The sequence below is a fragment of a genome, unplaced genomic scaffold, assembly GCF_019419815.1.
Source record: "Pyrus x bretschneideri cultivar Hongxiangsu unplaced genomic scaffold, Pyrus_bretschneideri_v1 Contig26, whole genome shotgun sequence".
Classification (NCBI taxonomy): domain Eukaryota; kingdom Viridiplantae; phylum Streptophyta; class Magnoliopsida; order Rosales; family Rosaceae; genus Pyrus; species Pyrus x bretschneideri.
In genome coordinates this window covers 623,925-645,423 of record NW_025999568.1, presented here as the reverse complement: position 1 = coordinate 645,423, position 21,499 = coordinate 623,925, and the positions used below count along the sequence as shown (strand labels likewise).

General features: G+C 38.5%; 3 protein-coding genes and 1 long non-coding RNA gene across 4 annotated transcripts; 1 reads left to right on the top strand and 3 right to left on the bottom strand.

The window, feature by feature from the left end:
- Nucleotides 1-4,241: 4,241 nt before the first annotated feature.
- LOC103956727 lies at nucleotides 4,242-5,621 on the bottom strand. Its single transcript, XM_009368751.3, has 2 exons — nucleotides 4,946-5,621; nucleotides 4,242-4,866 (listed from the first exon to the last, which is right to left on the bottom strand). The coding sequence occupies exons 1-2, from the start codon at nucleotides 5,279-5,281 to the stop codon at nucleotides 4,354-4,356; spliced, it is 849 nt and encodes a 282-aa protein (XP_009367026.2). The 5' UTR covers nucleotides 5,282-5,621; the 3' UTR covers nucleotides 4,242-4,353.
- A 16-nt stretch (nucleotides 5,622-5,637) lies between these two features.
- On the bottom strand, nucleotides 5,638-6,770 carry LOC125468053 (protein ANTAGONIST OF LIKE HETEROCHROMATIN PROTEIN 1-like). Its single transcript, XM_048587125.1, has 3 exons — nucleotides 6,681-6,770; nucleotides 6,181-6,406; nucleotides 5,638-6,104 (listed from the first exon to the last, which is right to left on the bottom strand). The coding sequence occupies exons 1-3, from the start codon at nucleotides 6,768-6,770 to the stop codon at nucleotides 5,638-5,640; spliced, it is 783 nt and encodes a 260-aa protein (XP_048443082.1).
- Nucleotides 6,771-7,372: 602 nt separating this feature from the next.
- On the bottom strand, nucleotides 7,373-8,984 carry LOC125478735. Its single transcript, XR_007259485.1, has 2 exons — nucleotides 8,954-8,984; nucleotides 7,373-7,518 (listed from the first exon to the last, which is right to left on the bottom strand). It is a non-coding gene; the product is annotated as an uncharacterized LOC125478735 (long non-coding RNA).
- An 860-nt stretch (nucleotides 8,985-9,844) lies between these two features.
- LOC125478723 (pre-mRNA-processing-splicing factor 8A) lies at nucleotides 9,845-20,448 on the top strand. The gene is made up of 15 exons (XM_048587199.1): nucleotides 9,845-10,161; nucleotides 10,836-10,959; nucleotides 11,076-11,168; nucleotides 11,300-11,690; nucleotides 12,302-15,714; nucleotides 15,869-16,122; nucleotides 16,536-17,152; nucleotides 17,236-17,342; nucleotides 17,436-17,690; nucleotides 17,865-18,338; nucleotides 18,577-18,738; nucleotides 18,884-19,081; nucleotides 19,197-19,475; nucleotides 19,603-19,845; nucleotides 19,961-20,448. Exons 1-15 carry the CDS (start codon nucleotides 9,920-9,922, stop codon nucleotides 20,150-20,152), a joined length of 7,044 nt encoding a protein of 2,347 aa, XP_048443156.1. The 5' UTR covers nucleotides 9,845-9,919; the 3' UTR covers nucleotides 20,153-20,448.
- The last annotated feature ends 1,051 nt before the right edge of the window (nucleotides 20,449-21,499 follow it).

Genomic DNA, 21,499 nt, shown 5'->3' with positions numbered 1-21,499 from the left:
TCCTTCTACGGTCACGAGTTTGTAAAAATGAGTACTATTCAAAAATAGTAAAATAAGACTGGAAAAGTGAAAGGAAAATCGAGTTCCATGTGGAAGGCCTACATGGCATCTTAGGGGTAGTTTGATAATTTCACTACTACTGAGAATGAAATACAATAAATCTCAAGATGGGATGTCACACAATTTTTTTTCACTCTAATGGTTCTTGGTTAAAATTTAGCCTTTTCAGGCTAAATTTTTTTTAGGTCAATAAAATTAATTTAGAATATCATAACTTATTTTGATGAACATTTTAACTTAAAATTTGCCATTTGTTAAACATTAATATAATTTCTATTTAAAAGTTTCAAAATATTTAAATATAAAAACTAAAAAGATTATTTAAAACTAAAAGAAAAAAAAAATGAAAATAAATAAGAACATAATGCACACCCACTAACCACCCCCTATCAGTTCATTGGAATCCCTCAATTAAAAATTAGTTGCATTAGTGAATTTTTCTTCTTATTCCCTCTAATGACCTTGCTTGGTCTACCCCCATTCATTAATGTTTTCCCTTCATTATTTGGAATGACTTTTATTGGTCTGATCATTTTAGGGTTTCTGGGTAAAGACTTTGATAAATTTACAAAGAACAGTGACATTCAAACCCTAACCAAATAAAACTCCCCCCCTTTCTTTCTTAATAATTCTCACTTTGTTAAAAAGAGTTTGATGATTAGAGGAAAATAAGAAAGGTTTGATGAATCAAGAAATATGTATTTTTGGGCATGCATTGAACATTGACTAAATGAAGGGGTTGGGTTGGTGGGGACAGGAAGGAGGGTGAGCTTGAGATAATAGATCTTTTACATGTGTTTTGGATTTTAGTTTATGTAGTAATTTTTTTTTCAACTTTTATATTAAATTTAATAAGGAGAATCATATATTAATTTGGTTTTACACATGACAAATTTTGAGTTGTGGAGGAGTGCCACTCAGTAAAGTTCAGTGCAAGTTAAATTTTTCTTTCATAAAACATTTATGTATAGAGTTTTTAAGTGAACTTTGAATTAAATATTTTTTTAATTGTTTTAGCCGTTGGACTTATTTTTTATTTTTTATTTTTGTCAAAGATATAGATTTTATTAAATACAAATTGAAATGTTTACATCTTCTTTAATGTTAAAAAGAAACTCAGGGCCAAATACATCTCACAAGAAAGATCCTCCGTGCCTGGAAGCATGGTTTGCAACAGCGTAAGAGCATCTCTGAAGGAGATGCCAAATTGTCCACATAAGCCAGTAAAAAAAGACAACCATTAATTGTTTCTAACCGAAATGCCAAATCCTATGTGCATGACATGGAATGGTAGCAAAGGGGCTTGCTGTCAACTTTGACAGCAACTTTAAATTTTTTTTTACCAAATATTAAATGTCTTTTATTAATATTTTAATGTCATTTATTATTTGATTGTTGAATGGTAGAGTTTTTTTGGCTTTTGAGCTTCAACCACCACCACCCACTGACCACCACCAAATATCATCCATCCCATTACCTTACTACCACCCTAAATGCAATCACCACCGGCAACAATGGTGGCGGCGATGCTGCTACTCCTCCTGCTAATGGCGTTAATTGTGGTGAATGTGGGAGCATCTAACACAAAATGCGTGTACAACCCATGTGCAGACACCAAGATTCAGAGGTTTGACGGCTTTACATTCGGGATCGCATTCTCGTCCAAGACCTCCTTCTCCCTAAATAGGAACCAATCACATCAACTCTCGCCCTGCGACTGTCGCCTCTCGTTGTCCTCCTCCAACGGCTTTGTATTAGTATTAATTAATATGACTTTTATTATGAATTATTTATTTGTAAAATTTAAAGTATAAGACAGAAATTAAGAAAAAAAATGTTATAAAATAATAGTTTAATTTGACATATCGGTAGAGAGCAAAACATAAAAATATGTCAAAATGTCATATAAGCTGTTAAATTTAAATTTAAAATTTAAAATTTGACATCTACTTTGGAAATGGTCTAAAATGCCTAGCTTCCTCCTTGTGGCACAAAAACAAACTTCGCATCTTGAATCCTAGAAGCAAGCCCCCATATATTGAAAATTAAGCATTCAACATCTGCATCGCAATCAATTTCCCGGTTTAGCGTTTGGATTACGCGCGGCTCTGACTGCAGCAGCCTCTGCTGCAATAGAGCTTAAGAACATCGATCAGTGTCCCCGTACCTCCCGCCACCTGCAAATCCCAAGAAAAGTCTCTAACCACCCACCCAACTCCTGCATGCATTATAGTTGCATTCCATGCACCATCGCAATTGAATTTGATCGAACCGAAGTCAGGTCGCTTCCATCTCACCAATTGACCAGCAAACACCCAAGACTTTGCCGTTTCTTGAACATCCTTGCTGACAACTTTCCCAGGTATTGCAGCTTTGAATTCATTAACCTGTCTTCTCCATACCTCAAAGCTTGTATCGGATTCGCTTGAGAGCCTGTAAAGATCATCTCCTTTCTACTGTTCCATAAGGCAAAAACAAACTTGCGCAATATTTCCTCTCTTCGATCTACATCTTTCCACCTCTGTTTCAACATTCATATGCCGACGAGCAGGATTTTGTCTCGCTGCAAGTGAATTGGTGCAGCATCGCCAAAGAAAAAAAATTGAGCTTATTTGTGACTTTCATCTCCTTTGATTTAATTTTGGAAAGTTAGATTTTTTTTACCGTTAAATTTGCTCATATTCATCATCAACCGTTGAAATATAAAAAAGAATATGTGGGTAGCAAAAAGTTTGTAATATAAGAAACTAATTAAAATAATAATATAATGTGATTGGATAAGTTAAAAAAAAAAATTGCAAAAACAACTCCATATTCTTCATGGTCCCTCAACTAATTCACCAGAAAAACAAATAAGTTTGATCTCTTTCATACCAAATGAAAATTTGACTTGAATTTTTATAAGAATAAATTGTAGCTATGGTTCCTCAACTAAAAATCTATTACCATTGGTCCCTCAACTCATCAAAATGTCCAGTTATAGTCTCTTAACTAAAAATCTATTACCATTGATCCCTCAACTTTAATTCAACTGGAGAAATGGTCCCTTAACTTTAACCTAATTGTAGCAATGATCCTTCCAACATAACTTGTTTTGACAAAATTTTTGAAATAGTTGACGAAAAGGACCATAATTACACATTTTGATGAGTTAAGGAACCCTAATTATATAAATGGTTATTCCAACATAACTTATTTTGACAAAATTTTGACTAAATTGATGAAAACGACTATAACTACACATTTTGATAAGTTGAGGGACCAATGGTAGTGGGTTTTTAGTTGAGGGACGATTACTACAATTTACTCTTTTTACAAAGGATTGATTTCAAAAGTATTTTTACTAAAATAGCTGTTAGTCATTTTAAAAGCTTTCCAAACAAGTCCTAATACCATCTCCCTTAATTTTTGTGCGAAATATCTTAAGTTCAACTTTCGTATACGACAGACCTTTTGAAATAATTGGATTTAGGTTCACACAGGTAGCGTTTGGTACGCAGACGGGACGGGACGGGACGGAACAGATGTTCTGTGTTATGTTTGTTACGCGCAGGACGGAACAAGACTGTTGTTCCGTCCTGTGTTTGGTAGCACATGGACGGAACGGAACCAAAAGATTAAATGACTAAAATACCCATGTTCCGCTGTTGTTTGGTACAATTTTATGGGCGGAACGGGACATGACTCTTTTTTTTTTTTTTTTTTTTTTTTTTAATAAGTTGTTCAAATTTGAACACTATTATCCATTATTTGTTTTTCTTGGTCCAAATTTAAATAGGTATATGTTGTGTTTCACATGCAAACCCCTTTAAAATTTGTAATTTTTCCCGTTTTCTACACCTCCATTCGAATTTTCACCACAAACCCGCCAAATTTTATTGTGCAAATTGCAAAAGCCACACCCCAATTCAATTTTTAGTCCCTAATTTTGGTCCTTTCAATTGTGGGTTGTTGTTCAGGGAGTTTAGGTTCTACAAACATTAGAATTGGCATTGTTTAGAAGGACACCCCTCTAAATATTCCCCATTGTAGGAACAAGGCAAACCACATAAGAGCACATGACAAATGTTGAAAAATATATAAGTTTAATGATCATGCATATCGTAAACATTTTAGGGTTTAAACATTTAGAACTTAAACAAAGAAAATGAAATATGCATAACTTAAACATGAAATATCTGAAATCAAACATTCGTCCTGACTTAAAAAACAAATAATGTCTTGCTAAAGTAATAATGAAAACACTTAGAAGTTGATAAAGTTCCCCATACTAAAACCATAAATACTAAAACCTCAAAGGCTCTCCATAAACACTTTAATGAAATCTGGCTTCTGTGAGTCATCCAAGGTGGTCCAAATACCCATCAGATCGGTATCTTTCACTAACTTCATTGAAATTCTTAACACCTGATCGTATGGGAGACCCATGGCCTGAAGCTCAGAAGGTAGTCTAGCTTTTGCTTCTCTAAAAGTAAAACTTTCACCTAATTTCTTCATTTCAGTAACAGCTTTATTCCAACCTTCACTGATAACAGGTACAATATTTGCATCACCATCATTCCTACTCCTCTTCCTCTTCCTAACAGGTTGAGAAGCACTAGATGTAGCAACAGAAGGAGATGGGGTAGGTGAAAGGGGAGGTATCTCAGAAGTCTCACAATCCTCACTTTCCAAACCCATATTTTCAATTGCATCTGCCGCTGATTCAGCAATGCTACCCGTGGCTCGGTCTCTCCCAAACACCGTACATAGCCGTGGATACAACGGGAATGGCTTATTTGGTTTGCAAGATGCATTGGGATGTTTCTACAATAAGAACCCAAAGAAATCAAGGTTAAGACTTTCAAAGCAACTAATTGATAAAGAATAAGAAAAAAAAATTTACCTTCACCCACTCCTGTAGTATTTCGTCACTATCCACAACAACACATTTTTTCTCATCATCCCAACCAAATCCAGATGTATTCATCATGTCATATGCAGACGAATACTTTTCTTTCAGACGCTTCAATTTGTTTTGTATATGCTTCGGCTCTATATTAACGCCAGGAATCTGTTCCCTCATCTTGGAGGCAACGGTTACAAAAGTACCAGCCTTAAAATTGCCGGTCTCACACCTAACACCATCAGCAACCATCTCCTCGAGGATGGTAAGTAGTACATCCTCCTCATGATCAATCCAATTACGTGAGGTGGCCATATAATCTATCAAATAAGCCATATATTACACAAGTAACACAAATAAATTTATATTAGTTGTACTAATCAATTACCAAATCAAATAAGCCAAATCAAATGACAATGACTAAATTTATATTAGTTGTACTAATCAATTACCAAATCAAATAAGCCAAATCAAATGACAATGACTACACCCTAATTTTAAAATTTATTAAAATTTAGTAACACAAATAAACATATCAAATAAGCCATAACATCTAGATAACTCCCAATTACCATATTACAATAACAAACATCTCAATAGTCTTGATGTTACGAATTTTCAAGCCAATTACAACAACTAAATTGAGTCCACATCTAAAAGACAATTACAACAACTACCGTGTTAACCAATTTTCAAGCCCTCCTTCCTCTCCACTCATCATATATTTCTCTTGCAAGATCATCCCTCCATTGAGTCCATATTTGGCTTGACTCAACGGTTTCAATGTAGGCTAATACTTCTGGTAAATCTTCCCTTATAGGTAATTCATCAAACACAAGCCTTGCATTTTCTTCAGGATCAACTGCCATATACATTCTGATAAAATTATGAAGTAAACTACATGCGGTGATCATTCGTCCCTGAATCTTGATTGGATAGTGGGAAGGACTTCGTAAGATAGCCCAACGTCGTTTGAGGAGGCCAAAACATCTCTCAATGACATTCCTAGCACGTGAGTGTTTCATATTAAAATATTCTTCATGATTCCTAGGTGCACGTGAATTGTTTTCCCACTCTTGCAAATGGTATCTAGTGCCTCTATACGGTGCCAGAAAACCCTCACCATTCGTATATCCGGAATCAACCAAATAATATGTACCTATATTAGTTGATAATAAATTTTAGTTGTTGGCCAACAAAGGTAAGGAAAAATACTAGGTGCTTGTTTATCTTACCAGTTGGGACCTTGAGGCCATTAGCTCTAGTAACAGCGTCACCAAGAACTCTCGAATCAGTAGCTGATCCCTCCCAACCGGATAACACATATACGAATTTGAGGTCGTGTGTGCATACGCCTAACACATTAGTTGCTATATGACCCTTCCTTGTTCTATATCTTGGTCTATCGACATCAGGCACAGTGACCCCTATGTATGTTCCATCTAGCGCTCCTAAGCAACCCTAGACAAAAGAAAAATTTATATTAATTAGCAATTACAAATAATTATGTTATTAATGATTCTACTATGATTATTACCTTAAAGCATTTCCATCTCGATTCTGTGCAATCCTCTGGGATAGGGGTTGGTTTTGCAAACAACACATCTTGCAAACTGAGTAATGCACGCAATACTCTACGGACATATCGACTAATAGTTTCACCAGACCTAAAAAATCTAACTTGCATTGACCTATTTTTATTGTGTTGGGCTAATATGTTAACAAAAGTAGCTACTTGCTCCTCTATTGTAACATGACCATCATCTACCAATCCACCACGAGTTTGTAGTAAATCACATAAAACTGCAAATGCATTCCTATCCATTCGTAGCTCCCACAAACAGTTAGTATCACTCAATCGCGTGATACGATTTATTTCCTCTCTCCTAACATGAAGTCTAACAAATGTCCTCTGCTCTAAACTAGCTATTTCCCGTTGTCTCCTTTGTTGTTGTCTATACCTCAACAATTGTGCATTCATAGTAAAGACTTGTGCCATTATAATCCAAACGTTCAAAAGAACAAAGAATTGAGTCTCATATTCATCCATACCTTCACATGCAAAAAAACAACACATGAATGAGTGGAGTATCAACATACGCTAAATTCATTTTAGATACTTGGACTTGCTAATAATGATAATATAATGTATAATAAAAAGCAAGGCCCAACAAACTATACAACGCAAAATAGTTCACTTGGAGGGTTTGGTTTAGACTAATGAAGTAAGTCATTGAAATTAAAAGGAAGTAATAATATATAATGTTTATGGACGTTGCTTTCTTAGCCTAAAACCATTGAGCCATATGATCCAGTGCCAGTGTATGGACCGGACCATACTAGTCCATATAACTATCATGTTATATTTTATTATAGTTAAGCAATGATGAAAACCAAAAGAACGAATTTTTATGTACAGAGACAGAACATTACCATAAGAAAAAAAGGAATGAAGTCCTCAAGAAACGTTGGCTACCAAAAGGGAACCAGCAACTCAGCTTATTTATGTGCCACAAAATTCCCAACTGCACTGATTAGAGTGCTAGAATATGGCAAGTTGTAAGCGGATATACCTGCAATAACAAACTAACATTTAATATTAAAAATTAGGAAAGTAGAAGTAAGATCAGTCATGTCTCATAATGAAAAATAGAAGACTAATAAACAACCACGAGGCACAAACCCTTGCCTCTCAAAAGTTAAACAGAGTATTATTAGCATTTGATTGCCAACAATAACATAGAAACTGTAATGCAGACAGCGGGCAAGTAGGTTGGTAGAGATTAAGAATAACTGAGACCACATACGTGACTAACATATGAACATATTTTGCAAAAACTGTTTGGCTCGTGCAAGAGTCTGGATACCAAGAGCCAATCAATCGAACGATATAGTTTGATTGATTATGAAGGTTCCAAAGTAATATGATTATATTGGATATGACATTACCTCCATAAAGCATTGTGCAGCATAAATTCCTCATAACTATCAATCCAATCCTGTATATGTCCCTTACAATTACAACTGAAGTCCTCTCCCCTAACTTCACAGATCAAGTTTGACTTGATTTCAAACATGCAACAATTAAGTCCTCTCCCCTCATTTTTTCGTGTACCCTATTTTTTCTACATTCTCATTTCCTAACTTTCCTTTGCAAAACTAAAGCAGACCACTTAGTTTCCTGATAAAGGCATAGTTCAAATGATTTGAGCATGACATCACGAAACTGTTTTGGCTTTCTAAGGGTTGTTTGAGTGTCAGTTAGGGGATCAATGGTTTGGAAAGCTGCAAACGAGATTGGGCCTGTTTTTCTCCAATTGCTATATTTACAAAAATATAAATCAATACAGCTCTGGAAACAAGATATGTTTGAAAGAAATGTTCACAAAGACAAAAATCATTAGTCATTACAATCCAATTACAGGCATGATTACTTCAAGCTAAAACTTAAGACAAACACGACAGCGCGTTCAACGAACGAAGACGACAAAAAGTCAAGAGAAGTGCAAAAGCTAGCCTATTATAACTTTTGAAACCTCTAAAACATGAGCGATGAACAGCTAAATCCTGAAATCCACTAAGACCTAAAGGCATTAACAAAACCAGCTCACTCACTTCAAATCAATATCCATACAAATATGATAAAGTCAACAAAACCCAAATTGCTTACCTTTCCTATGAGATAGAAAGGAGAAAGCTTTATCTTTCAAGCAAACACCCACAGGAACAACAACCCTGTTGCCCAGAAAGCAAGAAAAGCACCTCAAAGGAGAAAACCTAAATCAGATCAAAGTACCAAAACCCTGATGCCCAAAAATCCCCTTTTTTTTCCCATTTCACAAAATACAAATTACAGATTGATATGTATTTACTCAAGAAACAAAATCAGAACCATACAACTCAACAATCAAGAACACAAAGGCATCCAAGAAACACCAAATTGACCAAACTAACCGTCCAGAAAGACAGATTGAAAGCGGAAACAAAAACCAAAGAAAAAAAATGTACCAGACCCAGATGAGAAATCAGTTAGTATTTTGCTGCACTCTAGTTGATACAAAATATCAAACACAAACAAAGAACAAATAAGAAAAGAACAAATAAACAGAGAACAAATACATAAACAGAGAACAAATAAAAAACATTTGAACAATCGAAGAAAGAGAGACCGAGAGCTACACGAAAACAGATCGAACCTGGAACGGAGATGCAGAGCTGAAGATGCTACGGAAGAGGATGAGGAGGAAGGTTCGCAGAGCTGCTACACGGAAGATGCAGAGGTGAAGAGGCTACAGGGAAGAAGATGAGGAGGAAAGGGAAGATGCAGAGGGAGGAACACGACAGCTGAGAAGAAGAGGGATAGTTTTTAGGGTTTGTTATATGATTTTTGATGTAAATTTTGAAAAAGACGAGGGGTATTTTTGTCTTAAAATTTTGGAAATTTCTGTCCCACAGACATGGAACAACCCGTTCCAGGGTGGGGGTGTGGAACAAAAAAATCATCCAAAACTTGTTCCGTGGAACAGTGCGTTCCACTCATTTTAGGCGCGCCAAACGCGGGATGGAACGCCTCGTCCCACTCTGTTCCGTCCCGTCCCGCGTACCAAACACGACCACAGGAAAAAATAAAAAACTGGATTAATGTTTGTGGGCTTAAATTCAATTTGGGTCGTCCAAAAGCCCACACCAGAATCCAACTATCGAAGTAAGCCCATTCCAAAGGCGGTCTGGTCCTCACCCCTCATTACCGTCACGTGCGATACGACCGCCTCTCTCTCTCCTTCTAAGAAAAACATCTCAAATCCGGCTCTGCGTTTTTCAGGGACCAGGGCCAAACCCTGCAAAACCCTAGAAAACGCGAAACGCCATTGAAGCTCCTCAAAAGCTTCTTCGAGCGGAAACACTAGCAGGAAATCTCTCTCTCGCAAGCCTTGTGCAGGGTTTCACATTCGATTCGGTTTCTTGTTCCGCGGTATGTGGAACAACGGCCAGATTGCGCCGCCTGGCACCGGTGGTTCGTCGATTCCGCCACCGCCGGCTGCCCAGCCATCTTACACGGTATTGCCTTCTCCAGCTGATGCCGAGGCGAAGCTTGAGGAGAAGGCCCGGAAATGGCAGCAACTAAATTCCAAGCGGTATAGCGATAAGCGCAAGTTCGGGTTCGTCGAGTCGCAGAAGGAGGATATGCCTCCTGAACATGTCAGGAAGATCATTAGGTTAGTTTGCTTCTGCTTCACTTTGATGTATATCTTTGTTATGCTTATTTGATTTTTCATATACATTTTGGCGTCGAAGATCTGTAGGTTAGGTTTCGGATAGGGGATTTGTTTTGGGGTTTTTGTGTTTATATTTCAACGAGATGACTAGAAAATTCATAGGAAGAAGAACTGTGAAGAATAGGGTTGCTTAAGTATTAGTGTGTTGAAATTGTTCACGTAGCAGGTAAGTGTGAGGTTATTGAAGAGGTTAGACCGATTTTGGGTTTGAGATTTATGGTTATTGTTGAATGTTGTTGGGTTAAGTATTGTATGAGAAAATCTTTGGACCGTTTGTCAATTTATACGCACCCTAGGAGCAGTGGAAAATTGATTTGTTTTTGGTTGAATATGTGAGATAGAGAAACTTCAATTTTTCATTGGAGATATCTTTTATTTTTTGTTGTACATATTCATCTTTCACGAAAAATTGATTCATTAGAAAGTTTTTCGAATTCACAAGTATGATTTCGTTTCTGTTATCACTATTTAGAATCGGCATGATATATGTTTTTTCATGCTTTTTACTGGTGTCCTGATCCTTTCATGGTTTCGTGTGATGAATGTGCTTGTACTTTACTGCATTAGGTAGATCTTGTCCTGAATAGTATTTAATTTGGTGTGTCCTTTGACAGAGACCATGGGGACATGTCCTCAAAGAAATTTCGTCATGATAAACGAGTGTATCTCGGAGCGCTTAAGTTTGTCCCCCATGCAGTTTACAAGCTCCTTGAGAATATGCCAATGCCATGGGAGCAGGTACTTGTTCTATGTCTCTCATATCCTTACAAACTTTTCATTTTTGATGGTTAAATTTGTCCATTATGTGATATCTACCAAAGTGGCACTGATTTTATTAATCACTTCTGTAACAGGTCCGGGATGTGAAGGTTTTGTACCATATAACTGGGGCAATTACATTTGTAAATGAAATACCATGGGTTGTTGAACCCATCTATTTGGCTCAGGTGCTTATCTCTCTTTCATATCATTGATATGCTGCTTAAGTTATATAGTATGCTATCCAATTCTTGAAGTTTATAGTCTTTTCTTGCTCCTTCTTGTTATTTAGTGGATTCGTTTTATTTAATTTGTACAGTGGGGTACGATGTGGATTATGATGAGAAGGGAGAAGAGGGATCGTCGGCATTTCAAAAGAATGCGGTTTCCACCATTTGATGACGAGGAACCTCCATTAGACTATGCTGATAATCTGTTAGATGTTGATCCTCTAGAGCCAATTCAATTGGAGTTGGATGAAGAAGAAGATTCTGCTGTGTATACATGGTTTTATGACCATAAACCTCTTGTCAAAACAAAGCTCATTAACGGTCCAAGTTATAGGAAGTGGCATCTGTCGCTTCCGATCATGGCAACTCTTCATCGACTAGCAGGACAGCTGCTTTCTGATCTTATTGACCGCAATTATTTCTACCTGTTTGACATGGAGTCTTTTTTTACAGCCAAAGCACTCAACATGTGCATTCCAGGTATCCATATTTTTTCTCTTGTCTTGCCACTTATTGAAAGGAAAATAACTCTTGTTTCATTGTTTTTGTTTTTCAATGTTTGTTTGTGGTGTGTCTTTCTAGTGTCAACCTTCTATGAAATGGACTGTTGCTTGATACATTCGTCTAGCAATATTAATAGTTGTCAGGTCCAAAGGGGTCTGTTTGTGGATTGATGTGATTCTGGATTCCTGCTTGACACTATATCTTCACACTTTGCATGATTTTAAGAAGTTGAATGTGCAGTCTATGGAAATAATAGTATCAATTGATTCCTTCATTTAGCATATACATTGTTGTGTCTCAATCATTATTATACTTTAAATCTTTCTCTTTAAAATTTTTGGTGCAGTGGTGATTCCTTTTAATTTTTTACTGCCCATGTTGGATGTTAATGCTAGGCCAGGGTTATGTTTACTGTTTTTGGATAATGCTCTGCTGCTCGCTGTTTTCTTCATGACCTTTCACAAATATTAACTTACAGAGTAACTAAAAAAAGGCCGTTGTTAGGTTATATCTTTTCCTGTTGTTCAATTTGGTGTATCAGCTTTGAACTTATATGCTTTTCTTTTGTTTTGCTACACCTTTTGCAGGTGGACCTAAATTTGAACCATTGTATCGGGATATGGAGAAAGGGGATGAGGACTGGAATGAATTTAATGACATCAACAAACTCATTATTCGGTCACCTCTTAGAACAGAGTACAGAATTGCATTCCCTCATCTCTACAACAATAGACCAAGGAAGGTCAAGCTCTGTGTTTATCACACACCCATGGTGATGTACATAAAGACCGAGGATCCTGATCTACCTGCGTTTTATTATGATCCATTGATACACCCAATACCCAGCACTAACAAGGAGCGGCGTGAGAAGAAAACTTCTGATGAGGAGGAAGATGATATCTTTACGTTGCCGGATGTTGTGGAACCTTTTCTGAAAGATACTCAGCTTTATACTGACACAACAGCTGCCGGAATCTCCCTTTTGTTTGCCCCGCACCCTTTTAACATGAGATCTGGTCGGACTCGTCGTGCAGAAGATATACCCCTTGTGTCCGAGTGGTATAAGGAACATTGTCCTCCTTCATATCCAGTTAAAGTTCGAGTCAGCTATCAGAAGTTGCTGAAATGTTTTGTATTGAATGAGCTGCATCACAGACCACCCAAAGCTCAAAAGAAGAAACATTTGTTTCGATCTCTCCAAGCTACCAAGTTTTTCCAAACTACAGAACTTGATTGGGCTGAAGCGGGTCTTCAAGTCTGTAAGCAGGGTTATAACATGCTGAATCTCTTGATCCACAGGAAAAATTTGAATTACCTTCACCTTGATTACAATTTTAATCTGAAGCCTGTGAAGACCCTGACAACAAAGGAGCGTAAGAAATCTCGGTTTGGTAATGCTTTTCATCTGTGCCGTGAAATCTTGCGGTTGACAAAGCTTGTAGTTGATGCCAATATCCAATTTCGTTTGGGTAATGTTGATGCCTTTCAATTGGCTGATGGCTTACAATACACGTTTTCTCATGTTGGTCAGTTGACTGGAATGTACCGTTACAAGTACAGGTTGATGAGGCAGATTAGAATGTGCAAAGATTTGAAGCACTTGATTTACTACCGGTTCAATACTGGGCCAGTGGGAAAAGGACCGGGATGTGGGTTCTGGGCACCAATGTGGAGGGTGTGGTTGTTTTTCCTTCGTGGCATAGTTCCTCTTCTGGAACGGTGGCTGGGGAATTTACTAGCACGTCAATTTGAGGGGCGCCATTCAAAAGGAGTGGCAAAGACTGTTACTAAGCAGCGTGTTGAAAGCCATTTTGACTTGGAGCTTCGAGCTGCTGTGATGCATGATGTTCTTGATGCCATGCCTGAGGGTATCAAGCAAAATAAGGCCAGAACTATCTTGCAACATCTCAGTGAGGCATGGCGTTGCTGGAAAGCAAACATTCCTTGGAAGGTTCCTGGTTTGCCAGTTCCCATTGAAAATATGATTCTTCGTTATGTCAAATCAAAGGCAGACTGGTGGACAAATGTTGCTCATTATAATCGTGAACGTATAAGAAGAGGTGCTACTGTTGATAAGACAGTTTGTCGAAAGAATCTTGGAAGATTAACTCGTCTCTGGCTAAAGGCGGAGCAGGAACGACAACACAATTATTTGAAAGATGGTCCATATGTCACACCAGAAGAGGCAGTCGCAATTTACACGACAACTGTGCACTGGTTGGAGTCAAGGAAGTTTACACCCATTCCGTTCCCTCCATTGTCGTACAAGCATGATACCAAGCTTCTGATCCTTGCTTTGGAGAGGTTGAAGGAGTCTTATAGTGTGGCTGTAAGATTGAACCAACTTCAAAGAGAAGAGCTGGGTCTCATTGAACAAGCCTATGATAATCCTCATGAGGCATTGTCACGAATTAAGCGTCACTTGCTCACTCAGCGTGCATTCAAAGAAGTTGGCATAGAGTTCATGGACTTGTATAGCTATCTGATTCCAGTTTATGAGATAGAACCTCTTGAGAAGATTACAGATGCATATCTTGATCAATATTTATGGTATGAGGGTGACAAACGTCATCTCTTTCCCAACTGGATCAAGCCTGCAGATTCAGAGCCACCTCCACTCTTGGTTTATAAGTGGTGTCAGGGAATCAATAATTTGCAGAGCATATGGGATACAAGTGAGGGGCAATGTGTGGTGATGCTTCAAACAAAGTTTGAGAAGTTCTTTGAGAAGATCGACTTGACAATGCTAAATAGGCTCCTGCGGCTTGTTCTTGACCATAATATTGCTGATTATGTCACTGCAAAGAACAATGTGGTGTTGTCCTACAAAGATATGAGTCATACAAATTCGTATGGTCTCATACGTGGTCTTCAGTTTGCATCTTTTGTAGTACAATATTATGGGCTTGTGTTGGATCTGTTACTTCTTGGGCTGACTCGGGCCAGTGAGATTGCCGGTCCACCCCAAATGCCAAATGAGTTCATCACTTATTGGGATACAAAGGTTGAGACTCGGCATCCTATCAGGCTGTATTCTAGATACATAGACAGGGTGCATATCTTGTTCCGCTTCACCCACGAGGAGGCTAGGGACCTTATTCAGCGATATCTTACTGAGCATCCGGACCCCAATAATGAAAATATGGTTGGATACAATAATAAGAAATGCTGGCCAAGAGATGCTAGAATGAGGCTTATGAAACATGATGTCAATCTTGGGAGGAGTGTTTTTTGGGATATGAAGAACCGTCTCCCTCGAAGCATCACAACTTTGGAGTGGGAGAACAGCTTTGTGTCTGTTTACAGCAAGGATAATCCAAATTTGCTTTTCAGTATGTCTGGATTTGAAGTTCGGATACTTCCGAAGATAAGAATGAGTCAAGAAGCATTTAGTAACACGAGGGATGGGGTTTGGAATTTGCAGAATGAGCAGACAAAGGAGAGGACTGCAGTTGCTTTCTTACGTGTTGATGATGAACACATGAAGGTGTTTGAGAATCGTGTGAGGCAGATTCTTATGTCTTCAGGGTCTACAACGTTTACAAAAATCGTTAACAAATGGAATACAGCGCTTATTGGTCTAATGACTTACTTCCGTGAAGCAACTGTTCATACACAAGAACTGTTGGATTTGCTCGTCAAATGTGAAAACAAAATTCAGACCCGTATTAAGATTGGGTTGAATTCAAAGATGCCTAGCAGGTTTCCACCTGTCATATTTTACACGCCAAAAGAAATTGGAGGACTTGGCATGTTATCTATGGGTCACATATTGATTCCACAAAGTGACCTCCGTTACAGTCAGCAGACAGATGTTGGTGTGACTCATTTTAGGAGTGGAATGAGTCATGAAGAGGACCAGCTGATCCCAAATCTTTACCGATACATACAGCCATGGGAGAGTGAATTTATAGATTCTCAACGTGTTTGGGCAGAATATGCACTGAAAAGGCAGGAAGCTCAGGCACAAAATAGGCGTCTGACTCTTGAAGATTTGGAAGTGAGTATACTGTTCTTGCCCAGTGTTCATTCTGCTGTTATATCCTATTTTTTTTCAAAAAGGTTTCTTCCTTTGCTTTTGTCTGGGGTTGTACATTATTTTAGTTTCTTCATTCTGCTGCATCGTTCTAAATACTTTTTCGTTTGGTTGACAGGATTCATGGGATAGGGGAATACCACGCATAAATACTTTGTTCCAGAAGGACCGGCATACTTTAGCATATGACAAAGGATGGAGAGTTCGGACAGATTTTAAGCAGTACCAGGTGTTGAAACAAAATCCTTTCTGGTGGACACACCAGAGGCATGATGGAAAGTTATGGAACTTAAACAACTACAGAACTGATGTGATTCAAGCCCTTGGAGGTGTTGAAGGAATCCTTGAGCATACATTATTCAAAGGAACATAGTAAGTTAATATCTATTGTTGTCATCCTAAACCATAAACTACAGAACATTATACTGTGCTTTATTACATGGCTTGTGTATGAAAGATATTGACCTACACAAGTATAGCTGAGATTACTTCTTATGCAACTAATCAGAAGCCATCATTACATCGGAACATAAATGCATCCTAGCATATTTAAGGGGCCTTTTTGTATTCTAGCATGTGCTTTAGGTGTATATCAAAGGTGAAACTTATATATGGTTGTGTGGAAAACAGATGTCAGTTTTAAGTTTTAACATATGCTTTCATCTTTAAGTGACATCAGGTTATGGATGGCAAATAAGTTCTGTAAAGTGTCTGTATTTCTGTTGATTTTGAAAGTTAATTGCACATCACTGAACATTTTTTTTTTTTTTTTTTTCCAATTTCAGCTTTCCTACATGGGAGGGGCTCTTCTGGGAGAAAGCATCTGGTTTTGAGGAGTCGATGAAGTATAAAAAGTTGACCAATGCACAGAGATCTGGGCTCAATCAAATCCCTAATCGTAGATTTACTCTTTGGTGGTCACCTACCATAAATCGGGCCAACGTATATGTTGGTTTCCAAGTGCAGCTAGATTTAACTGGAATATTTATGCACGGGAAGATTCCAACCTTGAAGATATCACTGATTCAGATATTCCGTGCTCACTTGTGGCAGAAGATTCATGAAAGTGTTGTCATGGATCTCTGTCAGGTTTTGGATCAAGAGTTGGATGCTTTGGAAATTGAAACCGTGCAGAAAGAAACGATACATCCCAGGAAGAGTTACAAAATGAACAGCTCTTGTGCTGACATTCTTCTGTTTGCTGCCCATCGATGGCCAATGTCAAAACCTAGTCTTGTAGCTGAGCCCAAGGATGTCTTTGACCAGAAAGCGAGCAATAAGTACTGGATAGATGTACAACTGCGTTGGGGAGATTATGATTCTCACGATATTGAGCGTTACACCCGAGCGAAGTTTATGGACTATACCACTGACAACATGTCCATCTATCCTTCTCCCACGGGTATGTGGTTTTTCTGGTTGCCATACTGTTTCAGTGTCTGTATTTATCTTTTTTGGGAATTTAATCATGCTTGTTCCATGCAGGGGTGATGATTGGTCTTGATTTGGCCTATAATTTGCATTCTGCATTTGGTAACTGGTTTCCTGGTTCAAAACCCCTGCTTCAACAGGCAATGAACAAGATCATGAAGGTTTGTCAACTGACACATTTGAAGTTTTATGATATATTTTCTGAATAGATTAAAACAGAAGCAGCTAACTAATTGGTCTTCGTGTGCTTGCAGTCAAATCCAGCCTTATATGTCCTGAGGGAGCGAATAAGGAAAGGATTGCAGCTATATTCTTCTGAGCCTACAGAGCCATATTTATCATCCCAAAACTATGGGGAGATCTTCAGCAATCAAATTATTTGGTTTGTTGATGACACCAATGTGTATCGTGTTACAATCCATAAGACATTTGAAGGAAATCTCACTACAAAACCAATCAATGGTGCTATCTTCATATTCAATCCAAGGACAGGGCAGTTATTCCTGAAGGTATGTCTCTGTTTCTGTGATATCCCTCAACCCCACACACAAACACCACAACCCCACCCCCAACCCCCCCCCACCCCCCCCCCCCCCCCCTCCCCTCTCTCTCTCTCTTTTTCTTCCTTTTCTCACCCTTCTGTGGAGGTTTTGAACCTCATGTCATAAGTTCATATTTTGCAGGTTATCCACACTAGTGTCTGGGCAGGACAGAAGCGTCTCGGTCAGTTGGCAAAGTGGAAAACTGCAGAAGAAGTTGCTGCACTTGTGCGTTCTTTGCCAGTGGAAGAACAGCCAAAGCAAATTATTGTGACTCGTAAGGGAATGTTGGATCCCTTAGAGGTTCATTTGCTCGATTTCCCCAACATAGTCATAAAAGGAAGTGAGCTGCAGCTTCCTTTTCAAGCTTGTTTGAAGATTGAGAAGTTTGGTGATCTGATATTGAAGGCTACTGAACCACAGATGGTTCTTTTCAATATTTATGATGATTGGTTGAAGAGTATTTCATCATACACTGCATTCTCTCGGCTAATTTTGATTCTTCGTGCTCTTCATGTGAACAATGAGAAGGCAAAGATGTTATTGAAGCCTGATAAAACAGTTGTTACCGAGCCACATCACATCTGGCCTTCTCTTTCTGATGATCAATGGATGAAGGTAATCTCATTGTGTTGCATTCCTTTAAATAATATTTTTTCTGCAAGCAGCTTTTTGTTGTCACACTCTCACTAGTCAGAGTTGCTATGACAACCTTTAGTCATCGTCTGTTACATTCATTGATCTGTCCAGAAATCTGAAAATGATTTTGATTTTTGTATCCAAATGGACCTTTGCTAGATTTTCCACGGTTGACCATATTGTTAACCTTTTCACACTTCTATGATGCATGGTACAGGTTGAGGTTGCTCTTAGGGATCTCATATTGTCAGACTACGCAAAAAAGAACAATGTGAATACATCAGCCCTAACACAATCTGAGATCCGTGACATTATACTTGGAGCTGAGATCACCCCACCTTCGCAACAGAGGCAGCAAATTGCGGAAATAGAAAAACAGGTGATGTTTCTCTTCTGGTGGTTTGCATTTTGATACACACAACACCGACGTGTATATGTAGACTTGTTCTTCATGACTCAATTATATATGTGGGCCATTTTTGATCGTCTCAAGTTAACTTATATTGTTGAATTTGCATTTTCAGGCCAAAGAAGCCAGCCAGCTGACAGCAGTCACAACAAGGACTACAAATGTGCATGGTGATGAACTCATTGTCACCACTACTAGTCCCTATGAGCAAAGTGCATTTGGCTCCAAAACTGATTGGCGTGTGAGAGCAATATCAGCTACAAATCTATATCTCCGTGTCAATCATATATATGTGAATTCAGAAGATATTAAGGTAGGGTTCTATTTTTAATAAATATGATATTTTATAGTTTTTGTGTTTTGATCTTTTCTTATTCTTATCCTTGTTTGTTCAATTCATTGACATGGGAGCATGAATGGTGTTACAGGAAACGGGTTACACCTATATTATGCCAAAGAACATTTTAAAAAAGTTCATCTGCATTGCGGATCTGAGGACGCAAATAGCTGGTTACTTGTATGGCATAAGCCCACCCGATAACCCTCAGGTCAAGGAAATCCGCTGCATTGCAATGCCACCACAATGGGGTACCCACCAGCAAGTTCATCTTCCATCAGCTCTTCCTGATCATGATTTCCTCAACGATTTGGAGCCTCTGGGATGGATGCACACACAGCCGAATGAGCTTCCTCAGCTTTCTCCTCAGGTATTTTGCATGATCAATCTATCAATCCCTCTGATCTTTGATTGATTGTTATGCTTGTTTGGGGTTTGCTTTCTATAGAGGAATGTGGCGAACAAGAAAATAACCCTTTCCTTTTGTTGCTTTGCAGGATCTCACTTCTCATGCTAAGATTTTAGAGAACACCAAGCAATGGGATGGGGAGAAATGCATCATTTTAACCTGCAGTTTCACTCCAGGTTCCTGCTCCTTAACTGCGTACAAGCTTACTCCATCTGGTTATGAATGGGGACGTGTCAATAAAGACACAGGAAGCAATCCTCACGGATACCTTCCCACTCATTACGAGAAGGTGCAGATGCTTCTCAGTGACCGCTTCCTTGGTTTCTATATGGTGAGATTTGTAAATACACTTTGTTCGGCCTATTTGTGTTCCCACTAAATCTAATATTGTTGGAGGGTCTCTACTTTTACTGGGTTAATTTGTTTATTTTCTGTTTGGTTTTAAGATTCCGGACACTGGTCCATGGAACTACAACTTCATGGGGGTGAAGCATACGCCGAGCATGAAGTACGGCATCAAGCTTGGAACACCCAGGGAGTACTATCATGAGGACCACCGGCCGACCCATTACCTTGAGTTCAGCAACCTGGAGGAGGGTGATACAGTGGAAGGAGATCGCGATGATACTTTCACATAAAACTTTTGTTGTCAGATGTAATGCAGAGGTGATACAAGGGTTCTTTCGTATTCAGAAACCCTTATTTTTATTGTAAGAATCCTTTTGTGGATGAAAATGCTTGTGCACCTGTAAAGCTAGCTGGGACGAACGTACGTTTGTGTTTTTTGACGAGGCCTGTAAATATTTGATCAATGAGAAGAGAGTACTAGTTTTGTTGCTGAAAGAACGTAGAATGCTCGAAGTGGTAGAAAGTAGACTGCTTGTAGTACAAGTATTTCTCTTCCAGATCTTTGATCCTATTGTTGATTGTTCCATTTCCTTTTGCCAATCACGAGAATGTCCTTACGCTGGCGAGAACTCCTCGTTGTATTTTGTAGTCATTTGAATATAGAACATCAGGTTTAACGATACACGTTTTTAAATTACTTGAGTTATAAGTCTCTTGCCAAATTTGATGCGGCCTGTAACTCAGTCTCGTTCTGTTTAGGGTCTAGGGTCAAAAAGTACAACATTATCCTTCTTACGTAATCCGATTAATACATAAATTTGGCTACTTCTAGGCTGTATTTGAAATTTGAAATTCTAAGCTAATGCCTGACAACATAACCGGATAACATTCTTTCGTTATACGATGATGTGCTCGAACGGCTATAGTATTCCGGTTGGCGGTCGCTCATCGCATCCTACATTGAAACCAAACAACAAAGCAAAACGAAAAACTTTGAGGACATATGCAGAATAAAGTTATAACAAAGAAAAGCTTTCATGCTTGTTCTGTAACGTACTTGTCTTGGTGAGTTTAGTGCACTACCACCTAGCTTGAAAGAATTCATGCTCTCGTTGCTGTCAATCTGTTTAGCTATGCTAGCACAATCTTACCAAGATCCAGTCTGTCTTTTTGCCTCATTTCAATGCACTCTAATGCGAGCTGCGCCAACTTTAAGGCTTCCTCAACAGGCCAGGGTCAAGCATCTCGGGGAAAGTGGGTGCAACCCTTTCCGATGCTTGTGCCCCTCAATCGCTGCATTACTTTTCGCATTCTCCTTTTGTGCCAGTGCAAATGCAGCTTCCTCAGCGAGTTGTGCCTCTTCTAATCTGTGCTCTCCGGCCAATTTCCACCGGTGAAGATCCTCTTCCTGTGAATACACGTCATTAGATTTTACGCTTCAATTTTCCAATATGCTTAACAAAGTCTAGTCAAATGATGATTCTCATCCATACCCTATGTTTTGCTGAGACAGCCTCCCAGAAACAAACCTCTGGAGTGCTGGTGGAGCCTTATGTGTTGTTGCAAATCTTTCGAATCATTATATTGCCTTGGTTGCCGTTGTATTTGATAATGTAGGGAAGGTTTTGAGGGTTCAG